General features: G+C 39.3%; 1 protein-coding gene across 3 annotated transcripts in view; it reads left to right on the forward strand.

Moving 5' to 3' along the window:
* Positions 1–1,003: 1,003 nt before the first annotated feature.
* fancc (FA complementation group C) overlaps positions 1,004–19,172 on the forward strand; it is a 30,375-nt gene continuing 12,206 nt past the window's right edge. For 2 of the 3 annotated variants that reach the window (XM_073466741.1, XM_073466742.1), the window contains exons 1-8: positions 1,004–1,122; positions 4,656–4,886; positions 9,856–9,943; positions 10,102–10,196; positions 16,152–16,259; positions 16,364–16,428; positions 17,171–17,335; positions 17,465–17,621. In XM_073466741.1, coding sequence (XP_073322842.1) covers positions 4,689–4,886; positions 9,856–9,943; positions 10,102–10,196; positions 16,152–16,259; positions 16,364–16,428; positions 17,171–17,335; positions 17,465–17,621 — 876 coding nt within the window. In that variant the 5' untranslated portion in view covers positions 1,004–1,122; positions 4,656–4,688. The remainder of the gene's footprint in view (positions 1,123–4,655; positions 4,887–9,855; positions 9,944–10,101; positions 10,197–16,151; positions 16,260–16,363; positions 16,429–17,170; positions 17,336–17,464; positions 17,622–19,172) is intronic. The other variant, XM_073466743.1, reaches the window with a different exon arrangement.

Below are 19,172 nucleotides of genomic sequence, written 5' to 3' on the forward strand. Positions count from 1 at the left end.
CCATACCTTTCAAAGTTATGACACTATTTCTTTCAGAATGAGACAGTTTAATCAGATCATGTTGTTATTTGAATATTTGAAACAGTTTTAATACTAATTTTCCACAGTATTGATACAACCGTACCAGCTGCAATTTCCTTGCTCTCTCTTCTCTCCAACAGCGAGTTGAAATGGGCCCGCCTCCAGCCGATCATCTAAGTATGGTCAGAAGTAAATGACCAGAAATATGTTTAACACACAATACATAAGCCTCTTTATATTTATCTGTATATATGTATATATATATACAATTTTATACCCTGATTGTTTTCTCAATCTTACCTGGTGGTATCAAATGTAGTATTGATATTTTTCAAGGTACTGTATCTAGAGTTACACATTTATACGTGTCACATATTCTGGACAACAATCTAGTAAATGTTCATTTAAACCATGTCTTACCACTTTTCCATTTGCCTCTTTTCTAAAATAGAAAATGTGGTTATTTATTCATATGGGCTGTTTTTTATTTTTTTCATTGTGATTCTGTTTTTGTTAAATTTCATCTGATGTCTATTTTGAATTATTCTTCTTATTTTTAAGTATTTTATATTGCCTTGTGTCTCTTTTGTCTTTTTTCTTAATGACAGCACTATTAATTAATGTTAAAAAGTGTATATTATTGAAAGATAAACAAATAATCTTACCTTGCATTGCTTTAGATTTTGTCATCACTTTGTTTTTGCAGTGTACTCTTATTGTGACAAAAATGTTAACCAGGTCAGGAACAACAAATGATATTGTGGTGGGAAATTTAAAAAAAAAAAAAAACATTTTTAACACTGGTACCGAATGTGTAAAATTAGCATTTATATTAGCGTTTTCCTGTTGTACCGTCCCGACAGCCATGATACTCAATTTCCCAGCATGCACTGCCAGGAGGACGTGTGTGGGGGACGCGCCTCTTAGCCAATAGCCTTCCTCCATACACGGAACTCCGACAGAAGAGGGAAGTTCGGATTTTTTAGCTACATCGCGGGATGAAAAGCTTGTCTTCTTGTCTGAAGACATTGAATGAATGGATACAGCTGACTTCTGCTCTGTGAAGATTTTAGTTTGATAGCTGTACGTCTTTGTTTACATGTAAGTCCACATTTGAAGCTACAGTCGCTGGCATTTGTACGACTATAAATGTGATTAACATGCTAATAACAAGCTAGCAGCTGGAATGACAGTACCTCCTCACAAGATGAATGAAACGCAGTTGTTTTCATGGAGTCGTAACGGCACTGGCTCATATACAGGAGTTGTATTTTGTAGCCCCTTTGTTTCTTTACATTGAGCTGTTTGACACCAAGTGTGACTGCAGTAGAGTGGAGGAAACACTGGCATCCTGTGGTGACGTGTAGTTGTTGCACCCAAACATAGATAGGTAAAGTCAGCGTGTGTGGGGAGACTGTCAGGTTTGCTTTGCATCACTTTAATGGTTACAAAGCCGAGTGTCTTTGTGTTTACATGTGTTTCAATGTGTTTATGATGGCTACTGGATTCAGTAGAGGTTGTATTTGTTGGATCATCATGCAGGAGGGTGTGCTGAGGCTCCTGTTGCTGCAGATCATCTGAAAGAGATCAGCTGTTTGTATCTCACTCTCTGTGTACCTTTGTTGTTTCTCCTTCAGAAAAAAATACATCCTTTCAAAGGTAAAGGTTATGCCTGATGCAATTAGTTGATTAATTGATCAGATCAAATATTTTGATAATCGGTTAATAATTTTTCAGGCAAAAATGCCAAACATTCTCTGGTTCAAGCTCCTTAATTGTGATGGTTTGCCGCTTTTCTCTGTTTTATGTGATTGTAAAGTGAATATCTTTGGGTCCTGGACAGTTGGCTGGGTGAACAAGCAGTTTGGACATGCCACCTCGGCCATTGGGAAGTGATGATAAGGCTGAAATATCTGGTTGATAAAGGGATTCATTGATCTGCAACTATTTTGATAATTCATATATAATTTCAGTAATTTTGAATTTTCAAACATTTTCTAGTTGCAGCTTCATGAATGATGTTTTGATGCTATTTTTCTCTCATATGATGCTAAACTGATTAACTTTGGGGCTTGGGCGGTTGATCAGATAAAACAAGCAAGGAAATTGGATTTTATGAAGTTGTGTTATTGTGTTCATGATACTGGAATTTCTGCCTCTGATAACCTCGAAATTCAATACCACAAGGACAAATTTGACAGCATAAAATTTAAGATTTTTATTAAAAAAGAAATATAACGAGGTGTTATGTGTGTTATGTTGTGTGTCATTAACAACAGCATCTAAGTTAATTTACTTCTTGAGGAGGTGGGGCTATGGGCCGGATTTCCAAGAAAACTTGGATGGAGGACGGGTCTCGGCTCAGAACAGACCTCATTAAATTTTGTTTCGGATCCGGATAAAGGGACGGATCCAGAATTTTTTTCTCACTTTCCGTAGAGCATTTTTTGACATGTTTGTTCATTTCGACACACGGTTGCATGTGGACATATAATAAATGGTACATTGTAGAAGCAAAATGATGAAGAAATATTTAATTACAGCACTCAAAACTGTTCCTTTTATCACCATTAGTAATATTGAATCCAGGTGTCTTTAAATGTAACATACTAAAGCATACAGAAGTAAATTTGTAGAAAGTGATGTTTAACTGATTTGATTATACAGAAATAATGTCAACAATCTCATAATTGGAACAGCAAACTCACCCTTACCCAAAGTCCACAAACTTAGTTTAACAAATCTTCAAAGATAATATTTGACCAGTCACATCTCGTTCCTGCTCCAGGACGTTTTCAGCCGACGCCAGAGCTGCTGTGGAGTGTGTTTATGTGCATGTACATATTTTATGCCTGCGTAACATGCGTTTGCACTAAAACTTTATGAAAGTACAGTATATATGCCTGTGTCTACATGTAACTGTCTGTGTGTGGGAGATTGTGGAGATTGTGGGTGAGACTGTCTGCTTCTGAGGTATTCAACATGCAGTTCTTTTCCACCTCTGAGTTTCTGAAAACTGAGCCCCCAACACAAGTCAACAAGAGTCGTTTGTTCTTAATTTGGTCGGGCTTTTTTTCCTCTGCGAAAATGAGTATTTATATATTCACATCAGCGAGCCATAGGGGCTTTCCAGCAGAGATGATGGCAAGACATTAAACAAATTGTGTGCAGCGAGGTGATCATAAAACACAACCCTGTGGTGTCTCACACAGGCCTGTCATTATGGCAAAAAAGAACAAATAGACAAACACTCACGCCATTTTCAGACTATATACAGACACGAAACACTTCCTAACACGCACCCATGTGATCTGCCCCCCACGTTTTTCTCTCCATCATCATAAAAGGTGAAGAATGTACTGTTTATTTCTCAGTAGGCCTTCATGAGTATGTGACATGGCTTGATCGCCCAGAGCTTAAAAGTTTGATTGTTTGATTGTGGTAATAAGAACTTAGCATAACTCGATTAACACACAATGCTGCAGTTTATGTCCTACTTATTATTACTCACAATTATTATTGTGTTATCCACTTCTTCTCTAATTGAACATGGGGCCACACATGCACAGTATTAAGCAAAGCCCCACGTTGGTAGGCTGATATTATTGGCTGATGTTGGTATATACAGATATATTTGTATCAGTGTATATTTTGGCAGATTTTCAGGACAGGAATTGAATTTTTTAATCACATTTTTGTGCTATTATTTATGGTTGGTTACAATTTACTCCATAGTCCTTCATTAAATGTTTGCAAAGCTGATGTTTGTAGATCATTTTTAAATCTACATTGTTTACTAACATGATTACCAGCAGGGTTTCAATGTCGAATATTATTTGCATTTATTGAGCTTCAAAAAAAAATCATGTGATTTACAGTAATAGATACACTGATGGCAGTGGTTGACATTCAAGGTGCTGACCAGCACATCAGGAGCTCAGTATCGTGCCCAAGGTGGGATATGCAGACCAAGGGGGAATTGAACCAGCGACCTTCCGATAACAAGACTTAGATTATTGTATTTGTCAAAAATCTTGTAGTGTTATTATTTTGTGAAAATACCAACAATATTGTTTTTATATCAATATCAAGGTATTTGGACAAAAGAATAATGTGATATTTGATTGAGTCGTCCAGTCCTTACATTTATGAAGTGCTTTTGTAAGGCCATATTGCCCAGTCTTAATTTGTTTGCCCTTTTGCTTTATTTCTTTGTTGTTACTGCTGACAACTGTTCAACAGTGGTATAGCTCAAAACTGGCAGAATTAGTGTGCATGCATGTGCATCTTGTGCATGTGTGTGATACAAACAAAATACGGACCCACTTGAAAACATTGCTCCATAGTGCTTCTAGTGGTCAAAAAATACATAATGCACCTTTAATGGTGTTGGTCTTTGTTTGAGACCCACCTCTGCTTTAAAACACTTACCAAAAAATCCTTCTTTTTTTTTTAAATGTCTTGGCATGTTGATTTGGTACATTGAAATATTATCTGAGGTAAAGATTTCAATGTAAAAATGTTGACATTGACCAATAGTAAAGTAAAAGTAAAGTTAAGATGACTAAGAACAGATGATAATACTTGTGTGTGGGTGATCCTTGACAATGGCCTTTTTCTTTGTCATGCTAAAGATCCGAAGTACATCCACCTGGCCAAGCAGCAGAATGTCTCAGCTGCAGCCAGCGATCCAGCTGCAATCAATGGCAGAGCCCCTGTTGAACATCCAGGAGATGCAGTTCTGGCTGGACAAAGCAGTGGCTTGGGGCCAGGCTGACAGCCCAGACACTCAGAAGGACACCTGCCTGCACTTAAACAGACTAAGGGATTTACTCCAGCAGCTCCTCATACATATGAACAACATGGTAAGCTATTGTGAAAAAACTCTGTACACTAAGATTTATATTCCTGACAGATTTGTATAGTTCTGGTTCTACATTTCATTTTCCAGATGCCTGTTACAGCTAATAAAATGGTCAGTACCCACTAAGAGGCCTGTTTTACAGGCTCGACACACCTTACCTAATGAAATAAATTAACAGTTAATCAATTAGGCTACACAGCCATCAGATAAATGAAGCATGAAGTTAATTCAAACGCCAGTATGTCTAGCACACACACACACACACACCCACACACAAACATGCACACGCTCACGCTTTGTCCAAGCCTGGGCATGAAAAGTCAGTCCAGCGTTGGTTTGGTCCTGCTAACAGAGGCCGCTCTGTGCTGTGCAGAGGCCGTGTATGTCTGGCTGGCAGTTCTGCAGTGTTGAGTTAGTCAGGTAATAGCCGCATTGGGACCTCCAGCGCTAACCTAATGTATCCCTATATCAGGTCCAGCAAATTTGGGAAGGGGGCAGAGGACAGGAGGGGTGCAGGTCTGTGAGATTTCAGTGTTGCTACGACCTTGCCTCCTCCTTCCAACTTTTGCGCCTTAGCACTCTCTGCCTTGCTGCTTTTTATAACTGATTTTCTCTCACATTTTTCTTTCACCTAATATCCCTCTTTTTCTCACGTAAGCAATCTTTTTCGCGTCAGCCTTACAGTCGTGGTTCTCTTGCAGGTTTTAATTTGTGATTCAGCCCGGTCCATATGTTTTACTGTAAAACTCTGGTGATGGTTAGACTTGCTTTCAGTGTCAGTCTTACTTTCTCTGAACTTCGGCAACTTTTCATGTATTTTTATAGATGAGAACATTGACTGGCTATTAATTTTATCTGTCTGTCTCCTTCTCAGCTAGCGTCATTGTGGGTGTATGTCATGCAGAGGTGTCAGCGTCTGTAAGATGATGGAGCGGATACAAAGAATGGGAAAAGAATGGTATAGATTAATTGGGTTGAAACCCTTTTTACTGGCAGTGGACTCGTAAAAGACCAGCTGAGGATACCCTGCTTCTTGGCAGCATTTTGCATCCTTTGATGACTTAACAACTTTCCTGTGGCTTATGCCCTTAGAAATAATCCTACATATTATTAATTTCCTGATTTACACTTGATTAGAAAAGTGGAGAAGTTTCTCATCTCAATATTATTCTTATTAAGAGAATGGTTTGAGAGTTTTTTTTGAAAAATAGGCCCCATCACACGGAGGCTTGTCACTACAGGAGCAGACACTTCAGAAATGCCTTCATAAAGCGTGTTGCACAGCTGGGCAATCAAATTTAACCAATCATATCAATACCACTCATATATATGTTTGTTAAACATTAAGCTAAAGCCAGCAACTTGTTAGCGTACTTGCGCATAAAGACTTGAAACGGAGGAACACAACTAACCTGATTCTGTCTGAACTAAATAATATCCACCAAGGAGCAAATCTACAGCTCGCTAATTAAACTGCTATATCTCGCCTCTTCTTCTTGAAGTCTTGTCATCACAGTGAGGTTGCACCCCATGAAGATGGTAAATTGATAGTTTTACACTTGTTTATCTCAGTTGTAGAGGCACTTGTAAGCAAATTTTGTAATCCTCGGAGAGCCAGGCTAGCTGTTTCACCCTGTTTCCTGTCTTTGTGCTAAGCTAAGCTAACTTACTGCTGACTCGAGCTTCATATTGAATAGATAAGTAATAATGAGAGTGGTGTGAGTCTTCTCATTTCACTCTCGGCAAGAAAGCAAATAAGCAAATTTCCCAAAATGATGAACTATTCCTTTAAAGAGTGTTTGCCGGTGTGCATGTGCATTTTACCATTTTGTTGTACGCCTATAGTCACCATTGAAGTCTTTTACAGTGGTCACTGCACTACTGCTGCAGTATTACATCCATCCTTAAACGAGTTGATCAGAAAATCCTGCTGCCCCAAGTAAGATGGATGCAGGGTGTGGGGGAGCTTGACGATACGCTCCAGTGTGTATTTATGTTCTCACCATAGTAACTCTATTAAATGTTAGGGCTACTCTGATTGTGGTTAAGTGATGTCAGGGACAGAAGTGTTTCCTCATTGTTCTCTTCATCATTGTCCATAAACTTGCCCCATTTGGGTAAGTACATAATCAGTCACTTCTGTCTGAGATGTCTGTCCCTAATCAAGACAAGATACATTGTCTCAAAGCCCATTTACAATTAGAGACAATGTTGACAAGGCTTTGATGGTGATTTGGCCCCGATAGTCAGGGATAATTACTTTCTGTTGTGAGTGCTCATTCTTACGGGCATTCCTGCAGACACAAAGCAAAGTTCTTATTGTAAATGAACATTCCTGTTTAGTTGCATCAGCGACACACAAATGCACATGTATACTCACACACAACGTTTACCGGGTGTTGTTGGACTGGTAGGAAGGCTGAGTGTGAGGGCTGCGTTCCAGACAGCACTGGTGGTGTTGTGGGGGCCACAGTGGGGGCATTTAGAGAAACTTTACTTGGTCTATTACCATTCTGCTTCCCATTAATGGTGATCTCATCCACTTGAGTGAGTCAAGTTAGTCTCCTCGTCTGTTTGATGCTCTTTTTGAACATATAGGCCGTAAGTTACCTATTTCTTTTATCCAGTGCTATATTTAAGCCTTGTTTGCTCACTGCTCTCTGATTATTTCTGATGAAAGGTGCATAAAGCAAAATTGATGCATAGTGGCTCTGCAACAATGTGTTTGCCCCCCTTTTCTTCGCCCCCTTCCCCCATCCTCTTTCCCCGTAACTTACTCCTAAAATACTCCTGCAGAAGTGCTAATTGGTAAGTGTTATTTCCACAAGATACAATGGCCTCTGTAACTAATTTTCACCTCTTCTAACCGTGCTGATAAAAAAAAAAGCTTTATAATTCAAGCCAGAAGAGAGGTGTATATATCAGAGCATGTTTATGTGATTGAGATGAGTGTCAATGTGGGATATGCCAATGTTATTCGGGTTTTAGGACCATTCTTTGTGTATCTCCATTGGGGTTTGTAACGCAGCTGGCAACACATGGCCTCTTTTCTGTTTATGGTCAGCTCTATGCGATGCCAAGCCAACAGTTTGCAGGGCAGGGGTGGAGATGCATGGACAAAAGAAAAGCCCACATTTCTGTTTGGAAGTGGAAACACACCTAATTTTAAACATTATAAAAGACTTGGTTTTCAGCAGGCTTTTTAATACGCATTAATGTCGCAAAGCTGACCTTTTCAAGAAGGTGGTTGAACGAATTGTAGAGGAATGCTGTGTTTGTTCCTAGAGTATGCACAGCTGTATGTAAATAGAAATATGAGTGGAATATATGATTTTCATTAGCTATGTCAACAGCTTAGCAGGAAACATGGGAAAAAAAGGTAGTGACATACAGTAGGACAGGGAGAGGGAAATGTCTTGAAATCCTCCATAAATCATATTGTGACATTTGTAATTGTTGTCCCATGTTTTCCAATATTATTGGATCATAACAGATCCTTATCATGGAACACCACAATCTCCACTGTGTGTGAACATGGCAGTGAAGTAAACCAAATCATCTTCGATTGAGCAACATCGCACTGCTTCAATTACAGCTGGCTTATGTCAGATTTCTTTGTGTGGGCTCCTCCCGCATCAAAGCTGTTCTCTTCATTTTAATTAGCTCAGAGGTAAAATGTATGATATAGTCTGTTTTATATGGGATTTAATAGTAAGTAATACTGTAAATCCACATAGACGTGATTCATGCACACGTGTCCAGGCTTGCTTGTAAATTTAAATCATACGTCATCTCTTTGAACTGTTTTCTGTATGTTCCACTGTAGTCATCGTATTGTAAAACATGAAGTGCTCTGTGCTGAAGTATTAAACCAGTGGTGTCCAAACTTTATCCTCAGGGCCAACAGTGAGCACATGTATTGTTGAGATGCAACAAATTAATTGACTTACTTCCTGCACATGTGTCACTCTGCCTGCCATGCTCAGATCATGAAGAATAATTTATAATTAGGGGTCATACATATTTAAAGAGCATTTTTACCTGACAAAAAATAAACCGCATGAACAGAGATTTATGTTGTATATCAGTTGGTTCTAGATCCGCTGAACTGCCAAACAAGGTTTAACAATCACCTTGTGTTTGGTTCTAGTGTTAAATAAATAGAATAGAAATTAGCTCCAGTCCTGGTTTTCACATGGACTGTATCCTTGTTTGCGCTGTTTTTTGTATTTATTATTGGAATCGTTCCAAACTTTAAGTCTAAAAAAATTATGTGAAAATGGAATATTTTCAAAACTGAAATGTATTGAAAGTCAGGATTAAAGGGTCTTAAATGCAGTGTCTGCCCTAGCTTGAAACCCTCTGGATGTTTTAATTGGCTGTGATGTGAAATAAATCATATGGTCTGTTGTTTTGAGCTGGGTAAACAAGTACAGACACACACATACTTAAACCGTTACAGGTATAGCACCCTCGACCAGAGCCCTGTTCTGCGCTGCGTATCTCTCACTATTGACACTATGGTGGGAACTATGACATGACCGAAACACAGGAAACAAAGGTGGTGCATGAGTAATGTACTGTGCACCTGTGGATGTGCCTGCTATTCAACTCAATATCCGCAGTCATTAGGTAGACCTGTGACTGTTTAAAATGTTGTTTGGCCCAAGGTTGCTTGGTTAAAAGGATACAACAACAAGTAAGGAGGTGTCAACATCTTTAATACAGTGAAATGATGAAAACAGATTTTATTTTTTGGATTGGTTCCACTTTTGTCATGCTTGAGACTGAATATGTGCCAGGTGGTAAAAAAAAAAAATATTACTGTATGTGCCCTTCACAAAGAGAACTAACCCATTTAAGTTATAAGTCCAAGCTAGCAGGATCAAAGGTGTAGAGTATACAAAATGAAATCAAAAAGTAGACTATTTAATCTATGTTCTCCTGGCTGTCCCTGTTCTGTTGCTAAGAGCTCCACCACAGAGACCATGAAGACGCTGCCCTTCCTAGGCCAGTTTCTTGGCCGACTGTGCTGGAACCCCTATGTCACTGCTGATGGTGAGTGCCCCCTTATTGGGGAACAGTGAACGTATCAGGCCCAGATAAATGAATTTTGATCATTTTATGTTTTATGCTAAACCAGAAACCTACCATCCATGTGAAGACCACTGGACTTATCAAATCTGCTGTGATTTCTTGTGTCTTGTTGTCTGCAGCTACTAGCAGAAGGTTGTTGTTCCAGTGTCTGTGGGGACTGTACTCGGAGCATCCAGGAAATGCTGTGGAAAGAAAAGCCAACCAGTGGATACGGGTATGGACTGGACTTTTGCATGTAGATTTTTTTAAAAGGGAGGGAATTGATTTGTGATTGATCTTACATATGCCACCTTCGATCTTTTTATCATTCACTTCATCTTGGCATGTGCAGCAACTGGCTAACTTTTCTACTTATCAAAGTAGAAATAGGCTTACTGTTTTGGGTGCATCTCATTCCCTGCCTCTAATAAAATTACAGAACTTTCCAAATCATCAATTAAAATATTTACATACATCACGGCTCAAAAGTAAGGATTGCCGGCTGTACAGGTGTGAATAAAATGCTACCTTGGACTAATAAATCTAGCAACTCACTTCCACAATTGCATACATCGTTTGTCTTGGAAGGACTCAAGGAGTGAGCCAACTCGCTTCCTTCTTATCTCTGTTGATAGTTGCACATGCACAGTATCAATTGGGCACTCGTGAAAAAAATGGCAGCGGGTAAAGACGTTTATGGGCTGAAACGCATTGCGATGTCAATTCTGACCAAACTGGTGGGGGTGCACAGAGATAAAAGATATAATCATAACTGAGGGGGGCTTGAAAAGGTGGAGACAAAACCTTAGAAGTATTTAAAATATTTATAGAGAAATCAGGCTACAGTTCCACCAATTCGTAAATATAATTTAGTACTCTTCCAGTCATCCATCATGTGCCTTTTCACATATTTGTCAGACCTGATCTGTTTGGTGTTTATGTCCAAATTAGTTCTTGACTGTCATTCCTTCATCACAAATTCCCAAAAAGTATCTGTCTTTGACTGCCTTTGGGCTGCTGAAGAGATTTTCTGTCTAATTTACTTTTAATAGGAGTTCTCTCCAGCCCTCTTTGTCTGCTCTCCCTGGATGATGGATGAGGGAGATTGGGTCTCTTTTAGTCTAAGCCTTTTGTGCCCAACACTGTAAAACATATTTTGAAAGCAAATTAAAATCAACTGTGTCGCTGCCTCTTGTCACCATAGAAGGATCAGCCTTTATATTATGGTTAGTTGATCTCGCTCACTGTGTGTTTTCGAGGCGCAGACACACAAAGGAGGGAAAGAGAACAGAGGGAAGAAAAGATTCTGCAATTTTCAACTTTGAGAGGGTTCACACAGATGTCTTATGATAAACAATGTGGAACCTTCACATTTTTGCCAGATTAACTGTGTGTTTGTATTCTTTTGATTAATTTCTCATCTAATAAAACATCTTGCTAATTAAAACGGTGCCTTGAAAGTAGACCTAGAATTTGCCAGATGGTCTTTGACCCATAAGGGGGGAAGCGGAGTACATGTGTGCGTGGTTTAGTCAGTGTCTGCAGTATGGCTGTCTGTTTTTGTATGGCTATATATCTGCATGTGTGTGTGTGTGTGTGTGTGTGTGTGTGTGTGTGTGTGTGTGTGTGTGTGTGTGTGTGTCAAGGATAATGTCTAGGAAAAATGATCTGTCACAGCTTTTATGTTTTTGTACTTTGAGTTAATTTTGTGAATCTCTAAATGTAAAGCTATTTTTACCTTTCTGATTTCCATGGAAAGGAAACAATCATTGTAGTAGTATTAATAGTTTTAGTCTTAGTCCTGTGTCAGTTTTTAACATCATATTTAGTCAACGTCTTCCAGTTTTATTTGGTCAAGTTTTAGTCCACTAAAAGTCTTGGTATCTTGGTACAATGGAAAGTCATTCTAGTCTAGCCGAAACCATTTATCTTATCATAATCTGATGAAAAACACAGGTTGAATGACTGAGAATGTCGGTATCAATTTAAGGAATACATACAGGTTCATTTTGGTGCCAAATTTAATTAATTTTGATGGTAATGTAATAGAAACTGCGTTTTTACATCATCAAATACATACATCCAATACAACATACAGTCGTCATGGTCTCTTTGTGGTCATAGAGAGTTTCTTTGGTTTGATTAGAATAAGTCATAAACAGTTGTGAATGAGGTTTGGTCAGGGTATAAACTTTACCAAGATTTAATCGTTACCAACAGATTTCATTGGGCACGTCTGTGTTGCGTTATGGCCGCAACTGTTCTAGACAATGCTCGTGGTTCCTCCAGGTGCACGGCTCGTTTCAGCCGCGTCCAAGAAGTCTATTTTTGACAGAAGCAGACAGCAGCCACGTCAAACTGCACAGAGCCGATCGAACCTGACAGGAAGCCAGACAGCGGAATGGCAAAGTGCATCCAGTCGATTTTCAAAAAAACAATAAAAACACCCTGTGCAGACTCTACAGCACAATGATTCACAAATATGAACAATAACCTAATTTTAAACATGAAACAATTTAACTACGTGGCCTCATTTTTTGAAACGCTTCCGGTGGGATATGAGGCTGGCTGGAGGACAGAGCAAAACAGCGTTGCACACATGAGGTTATAAAGACATGTCTGGTGGCACTAAGGTGTTACTTTCTGTTCCTTTTTGATGACCCTCTCTCAGACATCAATTGTGCTCATCTTTTAAACAGTTAAGGTTTCAAGTGTACTTTTACCATTGTGTAGTAGTTAATTGGAGCTGAATGCTTTAGTTACAGCGCTGACGAGTTAAAGGGTTCACTGGGTTCGCTCGTTCTAAAATTGCAAGTAGGACACTACCGGATGAAAGTGTCCAAAGATCACAAGTACAATAAACTTATAACCGACTCTACAGCTTCTCCTCATTTTCCTCTTTCTTTTTCTCTGAAGAAGCTTCCAGTCCCCACAAATGACATGAGTGGCGGGGAGCACAAAAAATCCTATTCACCGCAGATCATCCCGTCTGGGGGAGCAGGGCAGATGTATGGTTTTAGGCCAGAGATGGTGTGTCTCTGTGTCTCTCCCTGTGTCTGTGTTGTGTTGGGCTGCCTGTCCTGGAATGCAGAATGCAGCCTGTTTTCTGTTAGCCCTGTCTGATCTTGCTCCCCAACATTGTTTTCTTGCTGCCTCCATAATAGACTGAGGGTCTGGTGCTAAGTGCCACCTAAATACTGTGTTTGTGTAAGATTGTGCATATTGCTCGCATATGTTTGTGACTATTTGTGCAAAAACACGTGTTTTACTGCTACTGTATATACTGTTAGTAGCCACATGTATTTTTCTCTTTAAATTATGATAGTGTGCAGAGTGTTTTGCCTTTTCTCCCTCATGTCTTTCCTTCACCCCTCCCTGTCTGTCTCTCCTCTCCACATCTGAGTGTTCTTCTCACTGGAAATGATGAATGCTGGGTACAGCCACATAGCTGCAGGCTATGTCAGATAGTCATTAGCTCAATCGGTCTGTTTCTCCACATCCTGTGCTAGCAGGGGGACCACACAGTGCTGCAGTAACATGGCATGGTCTTTGAGGAGATGACAGATAAGTAAAGCATGAGAGTGTAATATTAGAGGGCCGGAGGACGGACGGTTTGATCACTCAATCTTTGAGGTATATCTTTACTGACTTGAGCGGGGTGAACCACAGGTAGGCCCTGGAGCCACTGTGGCAGCTTTATAGTTTTGAAACATATGTTGGACTCTTTGCTGACATTGGCCGCTACACTCTGTGTTTTAATTTGGAGATGAAAGTGTCATTGCAACAGTAATGTTTTCATCTTTCTTTTCCCTCTTGGGTGGCATCTCTCTTTTAGTAAATCTGGCTTACTGAAATTATTATTTATATTTCTGATGTTTCTTCCTTTAACTTAATGAATGGTTGGACATTTTCGAAAATATTCTTGTTTCTCAGCTTGTTTGTTTAGTGCCTGCTGTAACTATTTCTTAGCTACCGAATGGCTACGTGAGCAACATCTCTGTGGCATTTTGTTGTCATGGTGAGTAGATGCTGCGCAGATGGACACACGGTGGACGGATACACTGTTGGTCTTTAAGAAATAGTTTTTCATTTATTTTTACTGTACTCTTTATGCATGGATTAAACAAATACAAAGTGGCGAACTTCGTCTCATCCTTGCGTGTGTATGACTGAGCCTTTCGAGGATGCCCCTTTCATACCCAATCATTATAGTATCACCTGTTACCAATTAACCTGTTTACCTGTGAAATGTTTTTTTGAGCATTCAACAACTAGCCGAGTCTTTTGATGCCCTTGTCCCAACTTGTTTGAACCGTGTTGCTGGTATCAAGAGGCATATACTGTTTACAAAAATCTAGGTCAAGTTGATGAGGTAAAACATGACAAGACAAGATTTCCCTTGAGTACATGTCAAAAAAGATTGCAAATTGTGTTTTATTTATACTTTACACAGCATCCAACATTTTTGGATCGGGGTTGTCTTTGCCTGATGTCATCTGGACTAAATATATTTAGACTTTTCATTCAACTTGAAGCGCTTTTCTCTGCTTTTGTTTTTAAAGCACTATTTGAATACAAATACAAAAAGGATAGCACTCTTTCCTCTCTTCCCTTCTCTCTTTTTGTCTCTGCTGTTTTGACCATCTGAGGCTATACTTGAGTCTTTCATTGGTTTTGGGAGAATTCAATCATGGCTTAGTAATTGTTAACAGGCACCCATCAAAACCAACCCAAGTCTTTGCCTTGTGCATTTTTCTACATCCTCTGTTTTAATTTTAGATTTATGGAGGGATCATTTCTATGGCAGCAGCATGTCCAAGCCCCCAAAGCCAGCTCGGTTGCTGTTTTTCTGTGAGAGAAAGACGGCTTTTGACCTAAAGTATTTGCCATCCATCTATCCATTTGCCCTTCATCCCATTCCTCTGGTGACCACACCCTTTTTTCTCCCTGCTCCAAATGCAGCCATCGCAGTACGTTCCAGTCTCTCACTCTACCATTCCTTCTAACCAGTCTTCCTTCCTACTCTTATCCCCCAGCCCCACTGTGCCTCCCTACTGAGGGTGGGATAAGTGTGATTGGTTTTGTATGTATTCAATGTGCAGGGTTTGAGGGTGCTCAGATGGTAGTGATTGGGGTTGTTTTGTAAGACTGTGTGGAGGGTAAGCATCTTGGCGTGCTGTAGGGCCTGGCCAATGAAACCACACAGCTCCACCAACAGCACTGCAGCGCTCCTCTGCCTGGGATTTTGGTTTTTCTCACTCGTTGTTTTTATGTCGTCTCCTTTTTTTTTTCACATATTGTGCCTCTTTCAATCTCTTTCTCTCCTCTTCTCCTGTTGGTCTCCTTTTATCTGCTGTTTGAAAGGGATTTGTACTTTTCAGTCTACTCTTGGGTGTTTCTTTGTTTTCGGTTCATTGGAGTTGTAAAAACAGATGTGAGTTGAAGATGTGAGGCCTCGGCTGTTTCTGTTGGATCACACTTTCCGACTTGTACCAGTGAATCAACTTATTGTGGTCAGATAGCGAGTACAAAATCAATCCCCAATTTTTTATCACACTTATGAGTGAATACCAATGGACAAAAAATTCTTGCCAAACACACAGTTTATGAATCATTTGACCACTGATTGCTGTGTTCTTATTTTTAAGAATGTTGACTGTTTCTGAACCTTTTCTTGCTTTCAAGTGATCTGAGAAAAACCATTCCTCAGTAACACGGCTCGCAGCGGAAACTGCCAAGAAAAAGTTGACGTTATTGACCATTATTGTAACATTATAACTTACAGTACGAGTCCAGTGTTCCCTCTCTTTGTTCCTTCATTATGTCTCGCTTTTTTCACAGCCGAGAATCAGCTGAGTTTATTAGTCTAGTTTTATCAGTGTATGATGAGGCCCCTTCTGAAAAATGCTTGTAAAACACAGAGGCCCTCTGTAACAAAGAATGCTCATTTCTGAAGTTGCTCATATGCTGTCCATACATTCTCACTTACCGGAATGCCTTTTCTCCACTCATGTGGTTCAAACGATGTGACGCCAACAGAGTCATCCTATTTTCCAGCAACTAATTAGCTTTGATGTTATGGATCTTGGGGTTTGGGCAGATTGTATTAAAGTCTTGTCCACTGTTATAGATATACACATAAAGTAATAATGATAATCTGCTGCACATTGTGTTGCCCGCCCTCCCACAGAAAGTGTTGTGTCAGCTTGCTACAGAAGAAGACGATGCTGCAGCGCAGGCATTAATGAAGCACATGGGTGTACCACCTAAAGAGTACTATCTCAAACTTCTGAGAAAGGTATTGACCGTTTATTGCCGTTTGCCTGATTCTAGCCTGCTTTGATACATACTGTATGTATTTATTCGATAAATATGCAAAATGTGGTCTTTCTTGCGTTTCAGAGGGTGGCACTGCTGCAGCAAAACGTTGGGAAGAGCTGTAATTCTCTGGGTGACATAAATCAAAGGTACAGCACAGTAGAAACTAGGGCTGCAACTAATGATTATATTCATTATTAATTCATCTGCTGATTATTTTCTTGATTAATGCTTGGTTTGAAGTATTAAGACAGATTGAAAAAAATTATGTGCGATGTCTTGTTTTTGCAGACCAGAACTCAAATATGGTCAATTTAAAATAAGCACTGCAACTAATGATTATTTTCATTAATGATTCATTACTGATGAACTTGCTTCACAGTTACTTAAAATGTTAAAAATGCTCATCACGAATTCCCAAAATTGACGTCTTCAGATTGCTTCTTTTGTCCAGTTAACAAGACAAAACCCAAAGACTCTTCATTTACTATCATAAAGGAGAAGAAAAGCAGCATATTCCTCGCATTTAAGAAGTTAACCCTAACCCAGCAAGTGTTTGACATTTTTGCTTGAAAAAATTTGTAGATTATCGAATTGTTGGTAATTACTTTTCTTTTGATTTACTATTTGATTGTCGACTTATCATTGCAGCTGTACTTACAATACTATACAACAGAGAAAAGCAATCATCTATCAAAATAGTTGCTGCCTAATTGACCTATTGTTGCAGCTGCAGTAGAATCTTGCCTCCTCAATAGATAAAGTCTTCCCCGTCAAAGTTATAGTTAGCATGCATAGTGGTGTAGTGTTTTGGATCAAAACCCAAAAATCTTTAGGGTGATTGAAAAGAAGTTCCTGATAATATAGATTTGTCTATACGGCTCTTTGCAGGTGTTCATGTGACAGCATTCTGGCCACATCAGAGGCTTGTGTCCCCCTGGTTACTTGTCCCGAGGCTGCTCCTCTTATTGGTGCTCTGCTGCAGCAACCGGTGACTTGTGTCAGGGCAGCACTTAGTGGAGACTTCCTAGATGCTCTGAGCTCTGCCTACTCCAGGTACAGTGAGGGGACATATGAATGATGACTTCCTGTTCAGCTGTGACATCTGTTTCCAAAACCTTATTGATTGGGTTGTGACCAAGCACATAATAATATTTGTAGTATATTTCTGTTTCTTTTTTCTAGCCAGTGCTCATCATTGGAGGAGCAGACAGTAGTCTCTCTGTGGTATCACAACCTGTCCAGCCTGGAGGAAGCAGTGCTCAGTCAGCTGGAGAACGCTGTCACCAACACAGGGTCAACACCAGAGACGCTAGAGCAGCAACTGGCACAGTCACTGCTGGTAGGTAGTTTAATGTTATGAGATAAAAACAGAACTTAAAAATAAGTGTTAATATTTCTGTGATAGAAATTATCAGATTTGCCAAAAATATGAATTCAGTCCTTGTTTAAACATCAGCTGGACACTGAACTGATGCCCAGTAACTATTTAAGTTTCATTCTGAGCTTTCAACTAACAGTTATCTTCATTATCGATGCATTTGCTGATTTTCTTTATAGTAGTAGTACAGTGTAGTAGAGTGTGTGAAATGTCAGGAAAAGGTTGTAAACATGCCCATCACCATTCCTCCGAGCTCAAGGTCTTCGAATTGCTTGTTTTGTCAAGCCAACAGTCCAAAACTATAAACGATATTTAGTTAACAGTAATAATAAACTTAAAACAAGACTAAATATTCACATTTAAGAAAGTGGAAGCTGTGATCTTTGGTATTTTTTCTTGGATAAAAAAAGACTGAAACAAATAATCAATTACTAAAATGGTTGCAGATTAACTCATTAACGAAGATTAATCGACTAATCAATTTATGGACTGATCATTTAAGTTCTAGTTTAGATTACAAGTTACAAGTTCAAGTTATGTCTAGCAAGTGTGCGGTGAAACACATGGTTTACATCTCATATATTTTACCTCATTTATCCACTAACAACTCTTTTGGCAGCATCTTTATGGGAAGGAAGAAGCCCATTACAACCAAGCTAGAAGGCCAAAACATACTGTACTGTGTTTAGAGAGCTGACATTCTGATCAGGTCATAAAAGCGCATCTAAAGTACATGAAAAATATCTGATATCCACTTGTGGTAGTGTTGAGTGACTAATGATGGCCTCGTTTTGACCTTCAAAGAGAGAAATGTTGAGAATCTTGTGCCATTGTACTGTGTTTTTTTCTGATATTTCACTGCTGAATGAATTGGCAGCATTTCATTCTATTGATAAACTGGTGACATGTTCCTGCTGTTAAATGGGTTTGTTATGTACAAAGTTTGTCTCATCTGCCCTGAATTACAGAGCCGCACATGAAGAAATCACTGCACACTCCATATGTGTTTAGCTCCACTTTGAAATGCTCTGTAAACTGTGAAACCAAACAGTTTGAATATAAGGCCGTCTGATTTTTTATTATGAGGCATGGAGTTGTAATGTTTTCATATGCATAGTTCTTGGATGCGTTCCATCGCTTTTTGGTGGATCTTTATTGACTGTTTTTGCCTGGCTAACTCACACCATTTGGCTTTGCTCTGCATGCGTCTCACATCATTTGGCTAGCTCTAAACTCCATCTCACATCATTTGGCTTGTGCTACACAGCCTTTACTGTGCTGGGTAAGTACTGAACTCTGTGTCGCTTGAGTCCCAGGCCAGTCCTCACTTCATTTAACCTAAGATCATGCCCAGTTCAAAAGTCAGACGTGATTTTTGAATTTTGATTAATAGATTGCTATGACTGGTTATTGAAGATGATGTCCTCATTACAACAATGCAGTCAGAATTGCCAACTATTTAGATACTTAAACTGGCAATAGACGAGTTTTCTTCTTCAACATATAATTATG

The sequence above is a fragment of the Pagrus major genome, chromosome 5, assembly GCF_040436345.1.
Source record: "Pagrus major chromosome 5, Pma_NU_1.0".
Classification (NCBI taxonomy): domain Eukaryota; kingdom Metazoa; phylum Chordata; class Actinopteri; order Spariformes; family Sparidae; genus Pagrus; species Pagrus major.